This window comes from Ambystoma mexicanum, chromosome 6q (assembly GCF_040938575.1).
Source record: "Ambystoma mexicanum isolate Mex_15411 chromosome 6q, UKY_AmexF1_1, whole genome shotgun sequence".
NCBI lineage: Eukaryota > Metazoa > Chordata > Amphibia > Caudata > Ambystomatidae > Ambystoma > Ambystoma mexicanum.
In genome coordinates this window covers 407,749,588-407,767,947 of record NC_090937.1, presented here as the reverse complement: position 1 = coordinate 407,767,947, position 18,360 = coordinate 407,749,588, and the positions used below count along the sequence as shown (strand labels likewise).

The window sequence follows — 18,360 nt, the reverse complement described above, 5'->3', positions numbered from 1 at the left end:
GTTGATACTCCTATGGGCAGCTGGGTTCTGAGTCTCAGGTATTCAGTATTCACATGGAGTTTAAGTGTACTGATATGTTTGTGTCCGAGTGGTGTGAACATATGAGGACCTTGTACTGATGTATGGGCAGCAGTCACAGACTTCTGTTGTGCATTGACCAGGCATCTATGTGGGGAGATTTAAGAAATCCTGCTATAGTGGTTCTATGAACTGCATAATCCTTGCTACAACTCTACCCTGTTCCTCATTAAAGGATAACTTCTCCACATGCCAAGGGAGTCTTAGTGACAAATTGGCTGAGGAAGCAACCAATGCTAGGCATGAATTGTGCAATGTTGCAGATGCCCACATGCTCAGTGATGGTGGCCGAGAGGGGTATACATGGAAAAGGACATGAGCACTGATCATGTGGCACTCCCTATAGTCAGGTGGTGAATTATCAATATTCTGGTGGTAATTGTAATTCATGTTGGCAGCATTAGCAGTGCTTATACACTAAAGCTCACAGTGAGTCCAGTAGTACATCAAATGGTTGTGATATGCATTGTATGTATTGTACAATATTTTTCTGTATTATTTCATTATTTTTAAATGATCATTCAAAATAAACTAAATATTAATTATAAGTTCATTTAATTTCACATATGATTTTCGAGGGTAATGTTCACATACATTTTATTTAATAATTTTCAGTCAATAATACGATCACTCACCAGCAGCTCATAGCCAGTGCTGCACTGATACAGGATTGTATCCTTATAGAGATACCGAGTGCCAATCACTAATCCATTCTCTGGGTGTGCAGGCTCCCCACACGAGACGGGTGTACAGCGTGCATCGTAAATGGGAGGGTGCCAGGTTCCATCAGGCTGTATATTAAGAATAAAACAAATCTGAGATTTAGACATAAGCAAATATTAAAGAAACAAAACCTGAATAAGTCAAAGGGGAACAGATGGGCACTTTCTCAATTCAAGAGACACCTGGGAAACATGACTTTTCTGAAGGGCTAGAGAGGCAGGTACCTGCGACTACAGCAAGCGTCAGACGTAGAGCCTACCAGTAATTGATTACATCACATCTGCATCACATAGTGTTAGACGTGTGTTAACTCATTCAATTACTGTAACACCAACACACCAATATTGTACAATGTTGACCCTCGTATGTTCCCCTAAATGCTGGCTATAGGTCTGCAACACGTGGCTCAGCAGATGTTTTGGACTATGGGCCTCAATATGACCCAGTTGGAAAACCATGGTGCTAATAGCACCATGGTCCATGCCGGTAACTTACCCGCCATGGAGAAAGGGGGAATTACCACCCCATTACAAGGTTGGTGGGCGGTTATTCCCCCTTCCTCCATGGCCCTTCCCCATTCCCATTTTTGCCCCATAGGGCTCAATGGGAATGGGGAAGGCGCTAAGTGCGGTACCGCAAATTGCGGTACTGTACTTAGCACCAAGGTCCCTTTGCGGGTCCCTACTTTAACGGCTGGTGTAGACCAGCCGTTAAGGTCGGATCCGGCAAAGGGACCTCGTAATCAGGCGCTAATGGGTTAACGGCGCCGCAGCCTTTTACGGTGCCGTTAACCCATTAGCGCCAGTGTCGTAATGAGGCCCTATGACTCCCATGGTCCCTGAGCATTAGATATGCTGGCTAGAGGTGACAGGAGTTGCATTCCGACACATCTGAGAATGCAGATTGCAGTCACAAGCATATGGTGCATTGTTACTACTCCTATCACGTCAGTTCCATGTCAAAAATACAAATAAACAACATTTAGGGCCTCATTTCGACCATGGCGCTGACAGAATGAAGGGGGCCGGTATGGGACCGGCCCCCTTCATTCCTTCAGGGCCGATTACGAGGTTCCCTTTGTGGGACCCGGACCAGACGTCTGGTAAAACCAGACGTCTTTTCCGGGTCCCGCGAGGTGAAGAGGGAGGTAACAATGGGACACTTGTAATGTGTCCGTTGTTACTTCCATCCCCATTCCATTGAGCCCTATGGGGGCTCAAATGGGAATGGGGAATGGTTCCTGCAAGGAGGAATTACCGGGACCTCCTATGTCGGAATGACCCGGTTATTCCTCATTGCAGGAACCCGGTAATGGAGCCCGGTTTGGAGGCAGCCATGGAGCTAATAGCTAATAGCTAATAGCTCCATGGCTGCCTCCAAACTCGTAATGAGGCCATTAGTGTTTCCACATTCATATATGTGATCTTATATATAGTGCAATAGATGTATTTCTCATTAATGACTGATTAAGCGAGGCTTGCAAACACTAACTGTAATATAGTCAAATCGTACACAATGTATTACATTAACACATCTTTTTATGTTTATATTACAAATGTCTAAAACTCACAAGAAGTAGAAACCAATAAACCATGTGTCCATGTTTTTAGCTTGCAGCTTTGAAGCCTGAGACACTGAATGTACGTGTATACCATAAACAATCAATCATGATGAATTTCTTGCAATCACAAAGGAGAAAGAAACATGTGGAACTATATTCTCCATTTATTGGTGTTTAACCAATGCAACATCACAAGGGAGCTGTTTAAAAGCACCTCGTTGATTATTGAAGAGTCAAGTTACTTTGCACACCTCTTAAATGAATTGGCAAGTAACACAACACAGGAGTCCACATAGGAGGATTGGCACAAAGCTTTATAAATGTATACTAAAAGTTGTGCTATCATGCTCACGCCATAAAACGCATTCTTTTTTTTTTATTCGTGGCATAGACAGCATATTCCAGAAGCCACCTATTCCCGAGCTAAAGAGTGTGATCTTGAACAGTCATCTGAAGGAAAATCACCAGAAAACCGTGCGATGTGTGTCTTACATTTGTAGCATAATCTATCAATAATTTTTGGTATGTAACATTTGTAGTCACGTGTTCTGAAAATGAAGTGCTTTATTTGCAGTCTTGTATTGTTCCTCACGCGCATACATCAAAGCCGGGTGGGAACAACACATGCCTCACCCTAAACTGACAATTTGTCATAGCCTATTTTCTGGTGTTAGTGTTCTACTTACTGTTTGTGAAGTGTGGGCACTGGTATCAGGCATGCTCTCAGACTGGTTAGTTGCATTACTGGGGCATAGTCATCATGTCATTTTCCACTCCACCATCAATGGTACCAAACACATATGCCATCTACATTTGTGGTGCGCATGTGTGTTTGGCAGGGCAGGAGCTGAGATGGAGCATCGCATGGCAATTGTGAAATAGAAGCCACTCGCCTCCATCATTTGTAATATGCATCACGCTCCAGTGGCATATGTACTGTGGCATAAAGGCACTGATAGCAATAAATAAACCATTGCGACTGTGAATTTAAACACCTGTTCGGTATTAAGAGCATTATAAAAAAAAAACAATATATCTATATATCTCATTTCCTCTTCCAAAATAATTATGTTTTTGTAAAAAAAAATACTTTTTTTTTTGTTTTGTATGTTGTCCCGGGACCAGTGGAAGCAATACACTCAATGGTGTGATCCCTGGAGGATGCCCCAGTGCTCACTTAGGGGTGCCGAAACTTTAAGCAGCGGTCCAAATCAAGCAATACCCCTTTCTTTCCCGAAGGGGAAATATGCCTAAGGATAAAGTTTATCGATTGAGCAAGAGTTGCACGGGACAAAACTCACAAGAGTATTTGCCTCAGGTAGGTTAGGTTCTGCAGACTGCTGGTGTGAGCCAGTAATGTTATACGCAGTTCCTCTTCCGGTTGCTGCTCCATACATGGAGTTAAACTCGACAGGCAGTGGAGATTTGGTGATCAAGCTCTAGGCATAGAATGCAGACTTGAGCAGAATGGAAATCCTAAGGCACACAGAGAGCGTGTCCACATCCACTCTGAGCATGAGGATGCAGGAAACACACAAATAAACCTATTAGCCAACAAGGGACCTGGGACGTAGGAACAGTGGGCCGTCGCAGCACTGAGGCCTAGTAAAAACATAGTGGACAGGCCTTTTGTAATCTTGGCCCATGGAACCCAGACATCCCCATTATTATAGTATGCACAATATTTGAAATCAACTGAAGTACAGAGACAAAAGCATGAGGTCGAGTTAGAACCATTAGGGGAAGACTGGTCACAAAGAAAGTCATAAGGAGTAAAACAGAGCCACTAGGCAGAACACTCATTGGGACTCTTACTTTATCAGTGACTGTATAGAAAGAAGCGCATTCCTACTAGACCTGGCAGGTATTAGGATGGCATTCCAGTGAGAGAGTGGTGTTGCAGTGAGAAGGGAGGGCGGGTGGGAGAAGGAATTGCAGAGACCCCAAAAATGTTTGACCAACCCAAGGGCCCAACGAGATAGAGTAAGATAGAAGAGAAGGTGGCTATGACTATCAAGCTACACAACAATGCAGGCCAGCTGGAAGGAAAAGACAACACTGCATAGCCTTCTAAAAACATGGGCTCAAAGTCGGGATGGAGCTAAGCCTTGAGAAGAACAGTAAGGGAGACTCACGCTGGGCACTGTAGCCCAGAATCCTGTGGCAGCTCCAATGGCACCGGCCCAACTAAAGAAGTTTACAGCCTTTGAGATCATGCACATGGAGATTAATATCTTACCCAGAAGTAGCTAATGAAGGGAGAATTGCTGCCTGAGAGCGCTAAGGCAAGAGGCATGGTGAACCATCCTGTCTGATTAATGCACTGAAGACACACCAAGGGCAAGAGGATACAATGCAGAGCTTGCCCCGCTAGCTGTTTCAAGGCACCACCTCATCTAGAGAACAGCAGTGAAGAAAACGTCCAAGACAAGGTCTAATGTAACAACAAAGCATAGAAAATGATCATGACAAAGGCCAAGACAAAGAAATGGACCAGGGCACTTACGGGTCTTTTGTGACTTTGAGAGGCTTGGTGAATATTGATTTGGTTGGCCACTCAGAAGATTGAGAGGTAGAATAGAGATTTGGTTGAGGACATTAGGTCGCTTTAAAATAGGGCCTTTACTAAACTTGCCACATTCCTCCTTTCTCCCACTATTACTGTAACATATCCATTGAGTTGGTTCCAAAAACCCACAGGAGTTTATCCAAAGTCCATCCTTATGCAGGAGCTCAGGACATCAAAAACATGAGCTTTCGGGAAATACAAACAATGGGAATCTGCCCCATTTTGACAAGGGATTGCCCGGTCCCATCCTTAATCCCCAAATTAAGGGGCAGGAGAGGGGGGAAGTGGAAGTGGGAGTGGAAGCTCAGACGAGGATTTAGGTCGCCCAGGGATTTTGACCAGATCGAACACCAAGAAACATCTGGGGAAATAACTCAGTGTAATTTGGTTATTAATCTGTCAAACAGACAATTAACAAATTCTGAGATTTCTGTACTGAATAAAGGCTTTTCTTTTGCACCCATCATGGGTACAGACTTTGTTAATTTTCAAACTGATATTTTTAAATTTTTGAGAAAACTGAAATTAAAAAATAAATATGCAACTCAGGTTCATACGTTTGTGCCAAAAACCACACTGCACCCCCTTAGCACTTACACTATATCAGATATTAACAACATCGAAACATTCGATCAGGAAACACCCACAAGTTCTGATGCTATTTGTCATGATCTAGGTGTTAGTATCAGACATCTGGAAATCAGAGAACTCAAACCCAAATCGAAATTCACGCCCCAATTAGGGATGGACAACGTGATTGAAACTTTCTATAAAGCTATTACCAAGGACATTCATGGCTATCTGGACAAATCTTTTCACTACGAAAATAAACGCAGATCCAATTTGAGTAGGGATGAATCAAAAACTTTAGAGGATCGAGCTAAAGATAAATCAATAACAATCAAAGAAGCTGATAAAGGGGGAAATATAGTGGTGATGAATACAACTGATTATGTCACTATGGCTATATCCCACCTCACCACTCCACAATGCCACACACAGCTGAGATCCAATCCAATTAAAAGGGTTGTAGCAGAGCTTCTTGACTTAATACAACTATGGAACTATGGTACGAAAAGGGATTCCTAACAGAAGAAGAGAAAACTTTTTTGACTAATACTGAACCCACCATGCCCACCCTATATTTCTTACCCAAAATTCATAAGCCTTTACGCACCTTACCGGCAGTAAGGCCCATAATGAGTGGTATAGGGTGGGCGACGGAAGGATTGTCTCAGTATTTAGACGAAGCATTGAAACCACATGTTCTCTGAATTAAATCTTATATTAGAGACAGCACGCATGTACTTCAGTTTCTCAAGACTCTGAAGTGGGAATCTGATTATCTGCAAACTACATTAGATGTCTCATCTTTGTATACAAGCATTGACCACGCATTGGCAATTAAAACCACTGATTATACATTTCGGAACTCATCTGCATCCTATCTAAAACATATTGACATGCTGAAGAGTTTTTTTTAAATGCACATTGTGTAACAATGCATTTATATTTCATGATCAATACTATGTACAAGCTAAGGGAGTTGCTATGGGTGCCAAATTTGCTACATCTCTGGCAAATTTATTCATGACCCAGTTTGAAGAATCAGACATTTATAATCAGGAGACTTTCAGTACTAATCTTATTGCGTGACAACGTTTTATAGATGATGTCCTGATTGTCTGAAAGGGGACATTGGCTTCATTTGATGATTTTGTAGTACATACCAACACTAATCATTTTGGCATTCATTTCACAGGCTCTGCTAGCCCGGTCTGTATTGATTTTTTAGATTTGCATATCTGTGTTGTAGATGGCTTACAACAGACCAAAACCTACAGCAAGCCAACTGAGAGAAAAATTCTCTACTCTTTGCTCAAAGCAGTCATCAACAGTCCACGATTAACAATATTCCTGCAGGAGAATTTTACAGGGCCAGGAGGAACTGCAGTCGAGACACTGATTATGTGGAAGAATCTAATATACTCACAAAGAGGTTCTTAACTAGAGGTTATCATCCGAACAGCATTAGAAAAGCTGTAAACAAATATATCGGGATCAAGCAGTCTGATCTTTCATCTGATCATAATAAATCGACAGCACATTGCCATTATTACTCAATTTTCTGAAAATTCCTTCACTCTTTACCAAATGGTTTCCAAACACTGGCACATTCTCAAATTAGACAAGGATCTGCAACCCTTTTTGTCTGATAAACCAAAATGTACCTTTACCAGAGCCCAGACGATTAAGCAGAAAATGAGCCCTTCCTTCTTGAACAATAAAGATCGGAGTACTAATGAGAATTAGCTCAATAAAAGCAAGGGTTTTTTCAAATGTGGTAACTGTAATTACTGTAAATATGCACATGGCAATTGTTAATCATTCACTGATGCTTCTGGCACAACCATAAGGATTGATAATTTAATTAACTGTACAACTTGTTATGTAGTTTATACTATTTTGTGTTTGTGGCAAACTGTGTGTTGGTAGCACCATTAGACAGCTGAGAATTCACATCAGGGAACATCTGGCTAGCCTAAGAAGCAGTGACCCGAAATCTCCATTGGCCATACATTGGCAGGAACAACATCAGTTGAACAATAAAGAGGAAATACGTTTTATTGGATTAATAAAAGCTAAGAGGGGGAAGAGAAGTGGTAACATTAGGCTCAAACTAAGACCATTAGAATGTAAACTAATCTGTTTTCTGAGATGTAACTTGGATGGCCTCAGCTGTGATCATGAAATGCACGTCGTTTTGTGAATCTCTAGTGGAGGCCGCTAACAGACACATTATGGAGCTATTCAAGAAAGATTATTGGAACACACCATCGTTGATGATATTTTTCTTCAAAAAGTGAAGCCATTCTGCTTATCCTCAACAATCATAATCAATTGGTTTCTTAATGGAACACTATTTCTTACATATCTATTTGTAAAAACCCTCATGATCTTACATGTCCAGAAGAATCTTAGGAGTATTGGTAGCTTCATTTCTTGGAGTCAGGTTTCTGAACCTGATCGATAAGGGTATATTTGATACTTGGCACGGATCACTTAGTTCATTTAACATTCTATCACTTGACCGATTGGCAATATCTGGCGAAGTTCTCGTTATACCTTATCTTTCTTTTCAGTGCATAATCATGACCAAAACATGACAGTTTATTTTAAAGTGGTTCACTTGGTTTGTTAACTAACATTTCTATTGTCTGACTCAGCAATTGACAGCTCACCGAAATGTGGTTTCGTATTGACTCACATTTAAAATTGTCTGATTGTGTAATTCAATGATGGACGAATGATTTGCAAATTATTTAATTCCTAAATCTGCGTGATGTGCCTGGGACGTTTTGTTTACTTCTGACTTCATGCGTTGGCATACGCATGACGTCATCACGGTTTTGATGCTATTTTCACAGACATACTCATACGATCATCCAAACTCGGCACAAGGCCAAATACACTGCTTTCTGTATTTAATTGTCTGATTTAGCAATTGTATAAGGGACAAATGATTTGTAAATTATTTAATTCCAAAATCTACGTGACGTGCCTGGGACATTTTGTTTACTTCTGATGTCATGCATTGGCGTATGCTTGAATTCATTATGTATTTTATGCTATTTTCGCGGGCATACCAATGCGACCACCAGAACTCGGTACCATGTGAAAGACACTGTTTTCTGGGCATTAGCCGTTTTAATACTTCAGAGGGATCTATCCCTTGCATAATTTCAGAACAATTGAAGGTAATATGATATGGTAATAGAGTTCAAGTTGGACATTGGAGAGGCTTAGCCTATTTTTGTGGTCATAGGTCCATAGGATCTTGCTAATAGTGGGAATGCTGGACTGTTGCTTAATCATAGCAGTATTTTATCAAACCTAGAATTATTGGATAGGATTTCTCCTGGCTTTAAATAGGTTTAACGCAATATGATATTGAACTCTATGGGCCTCATTACCAGTCAACCGGTATGGAAATAACGGTGTCGGTAAACCCGCCGCCACCGTTATTTCCATACCGGGTGATTCGGAGTCCTGCAGGCGGAGGTGTCATTCTGGCCAGGTCTGACCTGGCGGGTATAACACCGCCCGCCTGCAGGCGGACGTGGAAACACCGGCACCATCACGAGATGGTGCGGGTGTTTCCATGGTCCCCATTCCCATTGAGTCCTATGGACTCAATGGGAATGGGGATTTACCGAATTCCGCCTCCGGAATTCCCGGGTCACCAGGTCGTAATGCCCCGGTAATTCTGGGAATCACGGAGGCGGAATGGTAATTTGAGTCCGGTGGTAACCGAGCCGGAAAAAACGGCAGGTTACCACCGGACTCGTAATGAGGCCCTATATCTTTTATTTATCACTAAGCTACTGTCATATATATTCTTTTTAGGTTATACTTTATTCAGAGGTATGACTTATTGACATCATAAATGGATCAATGCATTTGTTGATCATACTACAGATGATGGAAATTCTAGTGTGACTAGCTATACTAATTTGTGAGTCACAGCGCTAAAGTTTGCGTGGTTCACAACAATATGCCAATCCTACCAGAAAACAGGAATTACTAACTTACCTGTGGGGTAAACTTGTTTTTATGGCCATCACCATTTCAATTTTATTTTATTTTGTTTTTATTTTTTCATGTAATAATTATTGTTACTTTGTAGCATTTCTTAAATACCTAACTAATTTCACATTAGTTTTGCACTATAGCATGTGGCTCACTTTCTTATGTGATTAATCTCATTTGTTTAATTTCATTAATGATACTTTGCGAAGTAACCCGCTAATAATGGGCTGAGCAGGATGGCTTCACATCTTTCTTTCTTCAATTTTATAGATGAGCTTTGGCATGCTCAAACACACTTTATTTTATTTCACTATATTTACTTGCGTCACCAATCATTAACTAACCAACCAATTTTGTGGCCATGCAATCTAATGTTTGTCCCTTTTCAATTTTTCTCCATTTGACCCCAATCCTCCTTCTCTGACCTGACCTATGACACACTGTGGTATGTTTTTTTTCAACTTGCAAATATTGTAATAATCATATGTTTTATGACTTTATCCATGTTAAATGTGATGCATATAATTTGTAACATCATTTTGATTGAATATGTGTTAAATATTTTTTGTGGTGTTTTAACTTTTAACAGACTTGAAAACGACCAGGTGGTCGAACCACGTGTCGGCTGTCCATATTTGAAGAATAAACCTTGAATTCTATATTATCTGATTCATTACCGTGATATTATTTTGACACTAGTGAACTTTCTTGAAAATGTTGGTGTCTGAGTGTGAGTTACTTTCCCGAACCCATAATTCAATGTATGCCATTTAATGTGCAGAGCACGTGGTTATTTGTCATTTTGCAGTATTGCAAGGAAAGGGAAGTCAGGGGGTTGGCCTTACCTGACAGGTTGACGTGTTTCCGCCTGACAACAGGTAGCCATCTGCACATGATATGGTCGCCGTTTCATTCACAGATACATCAGCGTCAGCGACAAAGATGTTTTCTGTGTTCGCTGGAGGTGGGCATTTCCTTGTACTACACACAATACTCTCCGGGGACCATTGGCCATCTTGCTGACACGTTTTGGAACTGGCTTCTGCGCTCATCACGTAGCCTTCGAGACAGCTGCAAAACATAACCCCAAAAAGCTTAAAGTAGTTCCTCCAGAGATTACATCCAAAACAAATAGGAGCAACAGAGTCAGTTGCACACACATGAGAAACAGCTTTTTGGGCTCGTGTGAGAATCTCTGCCAAACGCTATATTCATGGAAACGTAGGGGGAACACGGGAGAATGTTCATTATTAACGGATTAAGGCAAATAGTGCAGAGACTCGGTAAATATTCTGTTGCTAAGTGGCATAGTGCTGCATCCTGTGCACTAAGGACATGGGGCAGAGAGGCTTGTTAAAACTCAAGGGAGGCACAGGGTACTGGCAACACCAGAGTGAACATGTGTGGATTAAACAATACTGTACAATGTACCTGGTTCGAGAATGGGCAACTGGAGCTATCACGTGCACAGCAAGCCTCATCATCAAGCATCACACTTTGACTAAGGCCAGCAATCCACACATTAACCGTGAACTTGCCACTCCAGCTGCTCACTTCAAGAGTTCTAACCTACATCTGGAGTCCAAGACACATCTCCTCACACACCAGCGATTCATCAGTGTTGAGTTCGTCAATGACAGAAAGTCGGCAAAGACATGCTCACACCCCTACCCCTCCTCCAGCACACACATGTGAAACCTAACAGCGTTGCAGCGCGCCCCCACATATTTAACCAATGTTTCCTCAACAGAAATGTCAATGTTCTTACCTGTACTGAACCTTGCTGCCATATACATGCGAGTCTCCAGAAGCCATTGCATTGGGGATCAAAGGCGGTGGCCCACAATGCACTACTTCACACGATGGATGTGGCTCATTCCATACACCCTTCACGGTGCACACCAGCTCTGCGCTGCCTTGCATGACAAAGCCAGTCTCACAGCTGTACAGGATGGCGTTTTCATCCACTGAACTGCTTCCATTGATGAATGCATGCGGGATCAAAGGGGGGGAGCCACAGGTGACACGCCCACAGTGAGGAAATCCAGAACTCCACTTCCCAGCAGACTCGCACTTTATTTCAGACGTTCCTAGCAATTTAAAGCCTTTGTGGCACTGGAACCTCACAACTTCACCGCACGTGAATTCTTCTCCAAAAACATCCCCATTTTGAAGCACTGGAGTTGGACAACTGCATTGCATGCAGGCAGGAGGGTCCCCGCTCCAAAAACCATTAGGCATGCACTGGCGCAATGCGTTTCCATGCATCTCATAACCCGGGAAGCACAGGTACTGTACATATTCCCCAAAACTGAACGCAGAGCCATTAAGGAACCCATGGGAGATATCTTCTGGAGGGCCACAGTTGACCGGTCTACAATCTGGGGCTCCTCCATCCCAGGTGCCATTGGCTTGACAGGTTCGCTTTGGAGGTCCATGCAAAATGTAGCCTGCTTTGCAGTGATAATGGACACTGTCCCCAAAGTGATGCCCTGATCCATTGACTTCTCCATTTTGAATATTGAGAACCAAAGGGCACTTCACAGCAGTGCAGACAGGAGCGGGTGCACTCCAACTTCCATCCTCCATGCAGGTTCTGGTTTCATTTCCCTCCAAAACAAAGCCTTCGTTGCAATGGTAACGCACACATTTCTGGAACGTGTACTCTTCTGCATCTGCCTGGCCAAACTCTACAGTGGGTGGAGGGCCACAAGAAATTGGGACACAGATGGGTTCGTTCCCATCCCATTTCTTGTTGCCCTGGCATATCCGTTTCTCGGACCCATCTAACCGAAAGCCAGCATGGCACTTGTAGTGAGCCACACTGCCGTAGGTGTAGCTTTCCGCCTGCAGGAAGCCATGCAGGAGACTGTTCGGGGGTCCACACGATATCACAGCACAGTGGGGAGCTGGGCTGCTCCACTGTTTGTCAGGCAAGCACAGGGCGGTGTTCGCGCCGATCAGTTCATATCCAGGCTTGCACCCATATTGCACTTTGCTGCCAAGGGTGTTGTCAGTAACATCTTGGAAGCCATTTCCTGGACTGGGCGGTAGTTCACAAGCTGTGGAGACACACGCGGGGGCACTTCCATTCCACGTGCCTTCCTCTTGGCATGCTAGTATTGCACTGCCCGTTATTTCATACCCAGGGAAGCAGTAATAAAGCACGACTGTTCCAAAAAGAAATTCTGAGAGTTCAGCGCCATCTTTTCCCTTCACTGTGATGTCTGTGTGTTTCCCTGCAGTGGAGGCTACTCTGGGAGGCAGCGGTGCACTGACAGTGGAAACATTATCATCCATTGCTTCACCCGCTGGCACAGCTTTCCATTCGGCTGCCACTTTGGAATATTGTCCAAAATCAATGTGGGGGGGCAGGCCACAGTCTGTTGGCAGACACGAGGGGGAAGAGCTCGACCACCCTGTTTCTTCACAGGTTTGCATGGCATGACCAGACAACTGGAATCCGGGCATGCAGCTGTAGATGATCATGGCGCCATAGCTGTAGTCTGCGCCTTCCACAAAGCCATGCTCGATAGCTTCCGGGGCATCACAGCTAATGGCTTTGCAGAGTGGGACTTCAAAATCCCACCCCCCTGTTTCTAAACAAGTCAAGACACTTTGCCCTTCTAGCTGGAAGCCCCGGTTGCAAGAATATGTAATTGTCTGGCCGTAATAGAGATTTTGATATGCAAATGTACCGTGTGGGATGGATTTAGCTTTTGGACATTCAACTGGCTGGCACACGGGTCTCCCGCCAAGCCACTGACCACTTTCACTGCAGAGTATGGTTGTGTTTCCAATCAATTCAAACCCCGGCTTGCAGGTGTAGAGGGCAGTGCTCAGGAACGTCAGCCCCTGCACATCTACAATGCCGTTGGGAATTTCTTGAGGATGAGGACATTCCACTGGGACACATTCTGGCAAAGAGGGGCTCCAGGAAGCATCCGCGCGACATTCTATTTCCGAAACACCTCTGAGTATAAATCCATCCATGCACACGTACTTCACTCTGCTGCCAAAGTGAAGGGACGTAATGGCCGGTTCCCCGAAGGGAATATAAGGGGGTTTCTCACACGTGACGGGTACACACACTGGGAAAGAGTCATTCCACTGCTGTGATGGCAAACACCTCAGTATCTTGGATCCATGTAAAGTATACCCCTCTTTGCAAAAAAACTCTACTCCGCCAACTAGATTGGCCATCTCTTTTGACACCAGTTTATTTTCTAGCAGTGGCGGGTCGGGGCACTTTGCTGGCATACAAGTGGGTGTTTGTTTCCTGATCCACTTCCCATTTTTCTGGCAGGTCCAACTCATGTCTCCTGTAAGCCTGTAGCCCTCGTCGCAGAAAAATTCAACTTTCGATCCAACCTCAAATGTTTCTCCCTTGCTGTAGCCATGCTGTAGCGGTGGAGGCTTTCCGCAACTGAGGAGCACACAGGCAGGTGGTGAGTCGCTGAACCACTGGCGATTGGACTGGCAGACGCGCACAGGGCTGCCAGTTAGCTTGTAACCTGACTTGCACTGATAGGTTACTTCATTCTGATAGACCAATCCAGTTTTGATCTGTGAAAAAAAAGACAAGACATCATTGCTCACAGGATGCAAAGGTTTGATAGGTTCATTTTGTTAGGAGATATGCAACTAGGCCTGACAACATTATAAGTACATTGAAATCATTTCGTAGAAAAAACGTGCTCAAATTCAAGGGACCAGGTTGTACCATTGAAAATAACCAAATTAAACATAGATTAAAATTAGTATAAAAAGGATAATATGCGCCAAATCTGTGAATCTCTCCAATTATTACATCACTAGTTGCATGTGTTGGACATTGGGAGAATAGCCAAGATTTGATGGATGTGCTCCACGATGCAAAAGTGATACCTCTCTAAACCCCCAACATACTGACGATGAATCGTCAAACTGATTGCCAACTTGCTCTTAGAGGCAAACAACAGTCTGCAGGTGTCAAGAGCCCCAGTATAGCCACTAAACCATGTTTTGCACCAGGCCTTCACAGAGAAGAAACGTGTAGAATGCATCACATTAAATAGGCTTCAGCACCGCACTGAATGAAAAGATTGCAAAGCTGAACTACAATGTTGAACATTGTGAAAAAAAAGCACACATGCATTTTTTGCAGTACCCTAGACCAGCCAAGTCCAACACTTCAAACGGTTTGGTGAACGAAGAAAAACAGGCAAAAATAATAACATATTTCCAAGCCTTAATTTAATACATCTCTTTATCTTAGACATGTCTAACAAAAAAGCAAAAACAAAAAAAAAAGCCGACGCCGGACAACCCTGCAAAGATGTTACAGATGGTTGAACGCAATTGAAATCTGGGCTGAAGGGTCAAGCCATACAAGCTTTAGCAACACATCCTCAACACCAGGTGCATAAGATATAAAAGACAGAAAAGGATCTTGAACGGTGCATTGTGAAAAAGCTACGCTAAGAACATGAGGGTGGAACACTGCGACCCTGTGGGGAAGAAGGGAATGATAATGTGATGAAATACCTACCGCTCTGCAGGCGTTAAGGGGTGAGTAGTGGCTAAACCGCCCTCTCCGTCCCACACTACTACTAAACCAGCAGTGCTCCCTATCATGCGGGTGTACCTTCTTCGCCTCTTTTGGTCATGTGGGCAGAGAGCAGGCTATGTCTTTAGGAGAAGTCCGAACAGATACAGGACTTGATTTACAAAAGCGTTTTTCCAATGGCAGCACCCCATTGCAAAGGGCTTTGTAAATCAGGTCGACAGTTGCAACCCAAAATAGCAATAGTACCAACATAAAAGAATGTCCAGTCAGGATTCTATGCACGATAAGGACTTTAATAAAAAAACAATCAATGCAGCCAACTAAATAAAACCACAAAGTACGACCACTTAAGAGAAAGATAAAGAATACACATTTTGATGAGAAAGGGCACTCTGGTTTCATAGGCAAGGGTGTTCACGCAGAGGATGTGAGCAGCAATGTCAATGTTCAAGATTATACCCTCAAAAAGGCAAAGAAAGGGGGCTTTAAAAGCCACCATGGTACATAAAGCGGTCCATGACGACAGGGCTTCTTCAAAATACCTTCTGTTCTTGCAGTGGGTGCCTGACCAAGATTAGCTGGGCTTCTGCGTTCTTCTACGTGCACTTGGATTAAAATATTTGTATTTGTATTTTATTTGAACATATGTAGCACTTTACTCCAAAGAGCTGAACAAAAATTTAAATGGTACAGCAAGTGTAACATTCTTTATAGATTCAAGTGTAGAAAAGGCTAAAGTTTGCATACAAAGAAGACCGCGCAATGTACATTGTTACCATAAACTATGGAATGCTGGTTCCCCCAAACCACCCAATGTAATGAACTAAATGAACTATAATCGGGCAGATACAAAAGTATAAGGAATAACAAACTCTATAGATAAAATAACTCAAAGCCACACTGAGGCAGATCAGGGTCTTTGCTTTGCCCTGGATGCCTAAATCCATTTAATCTGAGATGTTTTCCAAATTATAATTTTTAACTGCGTCCACAAATGTATCCCATCAATTGAAGAGTAGGCATGACTACTGAATGGTCACCCTGGTGGCCCCAAGAAGCTTCCAGATGATGAGTATTCACTTGAAGGCAACACTTCAAGACTATCAAGCAATATAGCTCCATCAACATACAATATATAGAAATAGAGATGGGTTGCTATCAACTAGTAGTAGTAGGAGTAGTAGTAGCATTCATTTGTAAATACTTGCGGTGTGGCGCTCTCTTGTAAATCATAACCTAGAGGAGCTAGGACAACGAGTTTTGGCGGCATAGGGCTCAGGACCACAAACTAGCGATTCCAGAGTCTCAACTCTCATCTCGGGACAGCAGAGTTCCCATGTGTTACCCTGGGTTCGAGCTGGTCAGTTCACTGGATGGCCCAGGAACACTTCCGAAGAGGCTCTTTATGAGGGTAACTAGGAGAAGCCGAGAGTAGTTGTTCCCACTACTCCAATGGGAGTAGTACAGGCCTTCTTGGTCCGGTGAAGAAACAGGGGTCCGGCGGGACAACAGTGGGGTCAGGGTGCCAAAACCTTCCAAGAATGTGTTTTTTCTTCTTAAGGATACTTGGCTCCTTATGAGGTTTGGTGTGAACCTCAGTAGATAGACCTGGAATGGATGCAGAGCCCCTTCTCTTATCCAAGATTCGGTTCATGCTCGAATCTCAGATAGCCAATGGAAGATGCATGCCAGAGGCGGGCCAATCGTGGCTGGAGGAGGAGCCCATGAAAGTCGCGGTATTCATCGGTAGCTGCATGCCCAAATAAGGAATACTTATCTCTCTCTCGACCTGGGGAAAGGCAGAGGGACAAAATGGCCAAAGGACAGAACAAAAGACTTTGTGGCACGGCCATTTTCTGCACTAGCCATAGTGTTGGGTCAAATGCAGTAAACATGGTATAGTCCATGAAAATTAAGTTAAATACTTTAAAAGTAAACTGATGCCATCAGTTTGTCCTAGGCATACTCGTACAAACATCAAAAAATCCATAGAGGGTGGCGAGCGCCATAAAACAAAGGACCCCTATGCGCGGTATTGTAAACTACGTGTCACATAGATAAAAAGTTACCAAGAAATAGTAAAGTCGAAGACTAAGGGAAACATAGTTTCCCACTACTGACAGCCTGAAAGACATGTCAGTTTCCCCCTAACAAATGAGCAAAGGCCCAGAGGAGAGCAGCTGAAGGCTGTGCTTCACTGGAAAAAGTCAGATTAGGTATTCCAAACAAAAGCAAAAAGTATGGGGGGGTTCACAAATGAAGGGAAAATTGCACTTAAGGGAAGTCTTTCCTAACAGGGAGGGAGCTACCTAACAGGGAGGGTGCTACGCGCAAGGCAGTGAGGGGAAGCGGATCAAGTGGGGAGAGGAAGGGGAAAGAAATAAAACAAATGGAAGCCCCCCAAAGTTTATGGGGACTACTTACCCAACAACAGGCCTTGTGGGAGAGTGCAGTGCACGATCTGTGTTAGCGGGCCTGCAGATGATGAAGGGGGCGATTCGAGCCCCACACTCGATCAGGCTACTGCTTCCTGGAGCAGGCAGGTAATCACGGGTGGGGTGGGCTGGAGTAGGGCGGTAAGGAGATGGGGAGGGCTTGAGGGGAGGCAGATTGAGTGGGGAGAGGAAGGGGAAAAAAATAAAAAAATGGATAAAAAACCCATGTGGGTCAAGGGGCCTATTTACCCCACAACAGTCCTCACATGAGAGTGCAGTGCAGGAATCGTGTTAGCGGGCCGGCAGATGATGAAGGGGGTGATTCAAGCCCCACACTCGACCTGGCTCCTGCTTACTGGAGCAGGCAGCAAATCACAGGAGGGGTGGGTGATAGTGCAATGGGAAGGGAATGGGGAGGGAACTATGTTGAAGGCAGCGGAAGGAAGAGGATTGATTGGGTAGAGGAAGGGGTACAAAATAAAACAAATGGAAGCAAAGACCCACGAGGGTCAGGCGGCCTACTTACCCCAAAACATGCCTCACAGAAGAATGCAATGCAGGATCCGCATTAGCGGTCCTACAGATGTTGACGGGGGAAATGTGAGCCCCACACTCGACCTGGCTCCTGCTTCCTGGAGCAGGCAGCCAATCACAGGTAATGTTGTCTTTGATGATGCTCAGAACTCTAAGTTAAAATATCGCCATTATTGAAATCTACCTGATGATGCTGCGACTGACAGATAGAATTTAACAGCGAAGAATGCTTCTCTATATGTATGTTTTATAGTAAGTGTGTATACTATTTTCATATATTTATTTTCCTTAGTATGTATTTTAGGGGCATAATACTTGCTCT

The 18,360-nt window shown here is 43.6% G+C and overlaps 1 protein-coding gene across 2 annotated transcripts in view; it reads right to left on the bottom strand.

The window, feature by feature from the left end:
• The window catches only part of SVEP1 (sushi, von Willebrand factor type A, EGF and pentraxin domain containing 1), a 1,471,106-nt gene that overhangs the window by 157,628 nt on the left and 1,295,118 nt on the right, over positions 1-18,360 (bottom strand). For both annotated transcript variants that reach the window (XM_069630907.1, XM_069630908.1), the window contains 3 exons: positions 11,290-14,087; positions 10,367-10,592; positions 714-869 (listed from right to left, as the gene is read on the bottom strand). In XM_069630907.1, the coding sequence (XP_069487008.1) occupies positions 714-869; positions 10,367-10,592; positions 11,290-14,087 (3,180 nt within the window). The remainder of the gene's footprint in view (positions 1-713; positions 870-10,366; positions 10,593-11,289; positions 14,088-18,360) is intronic.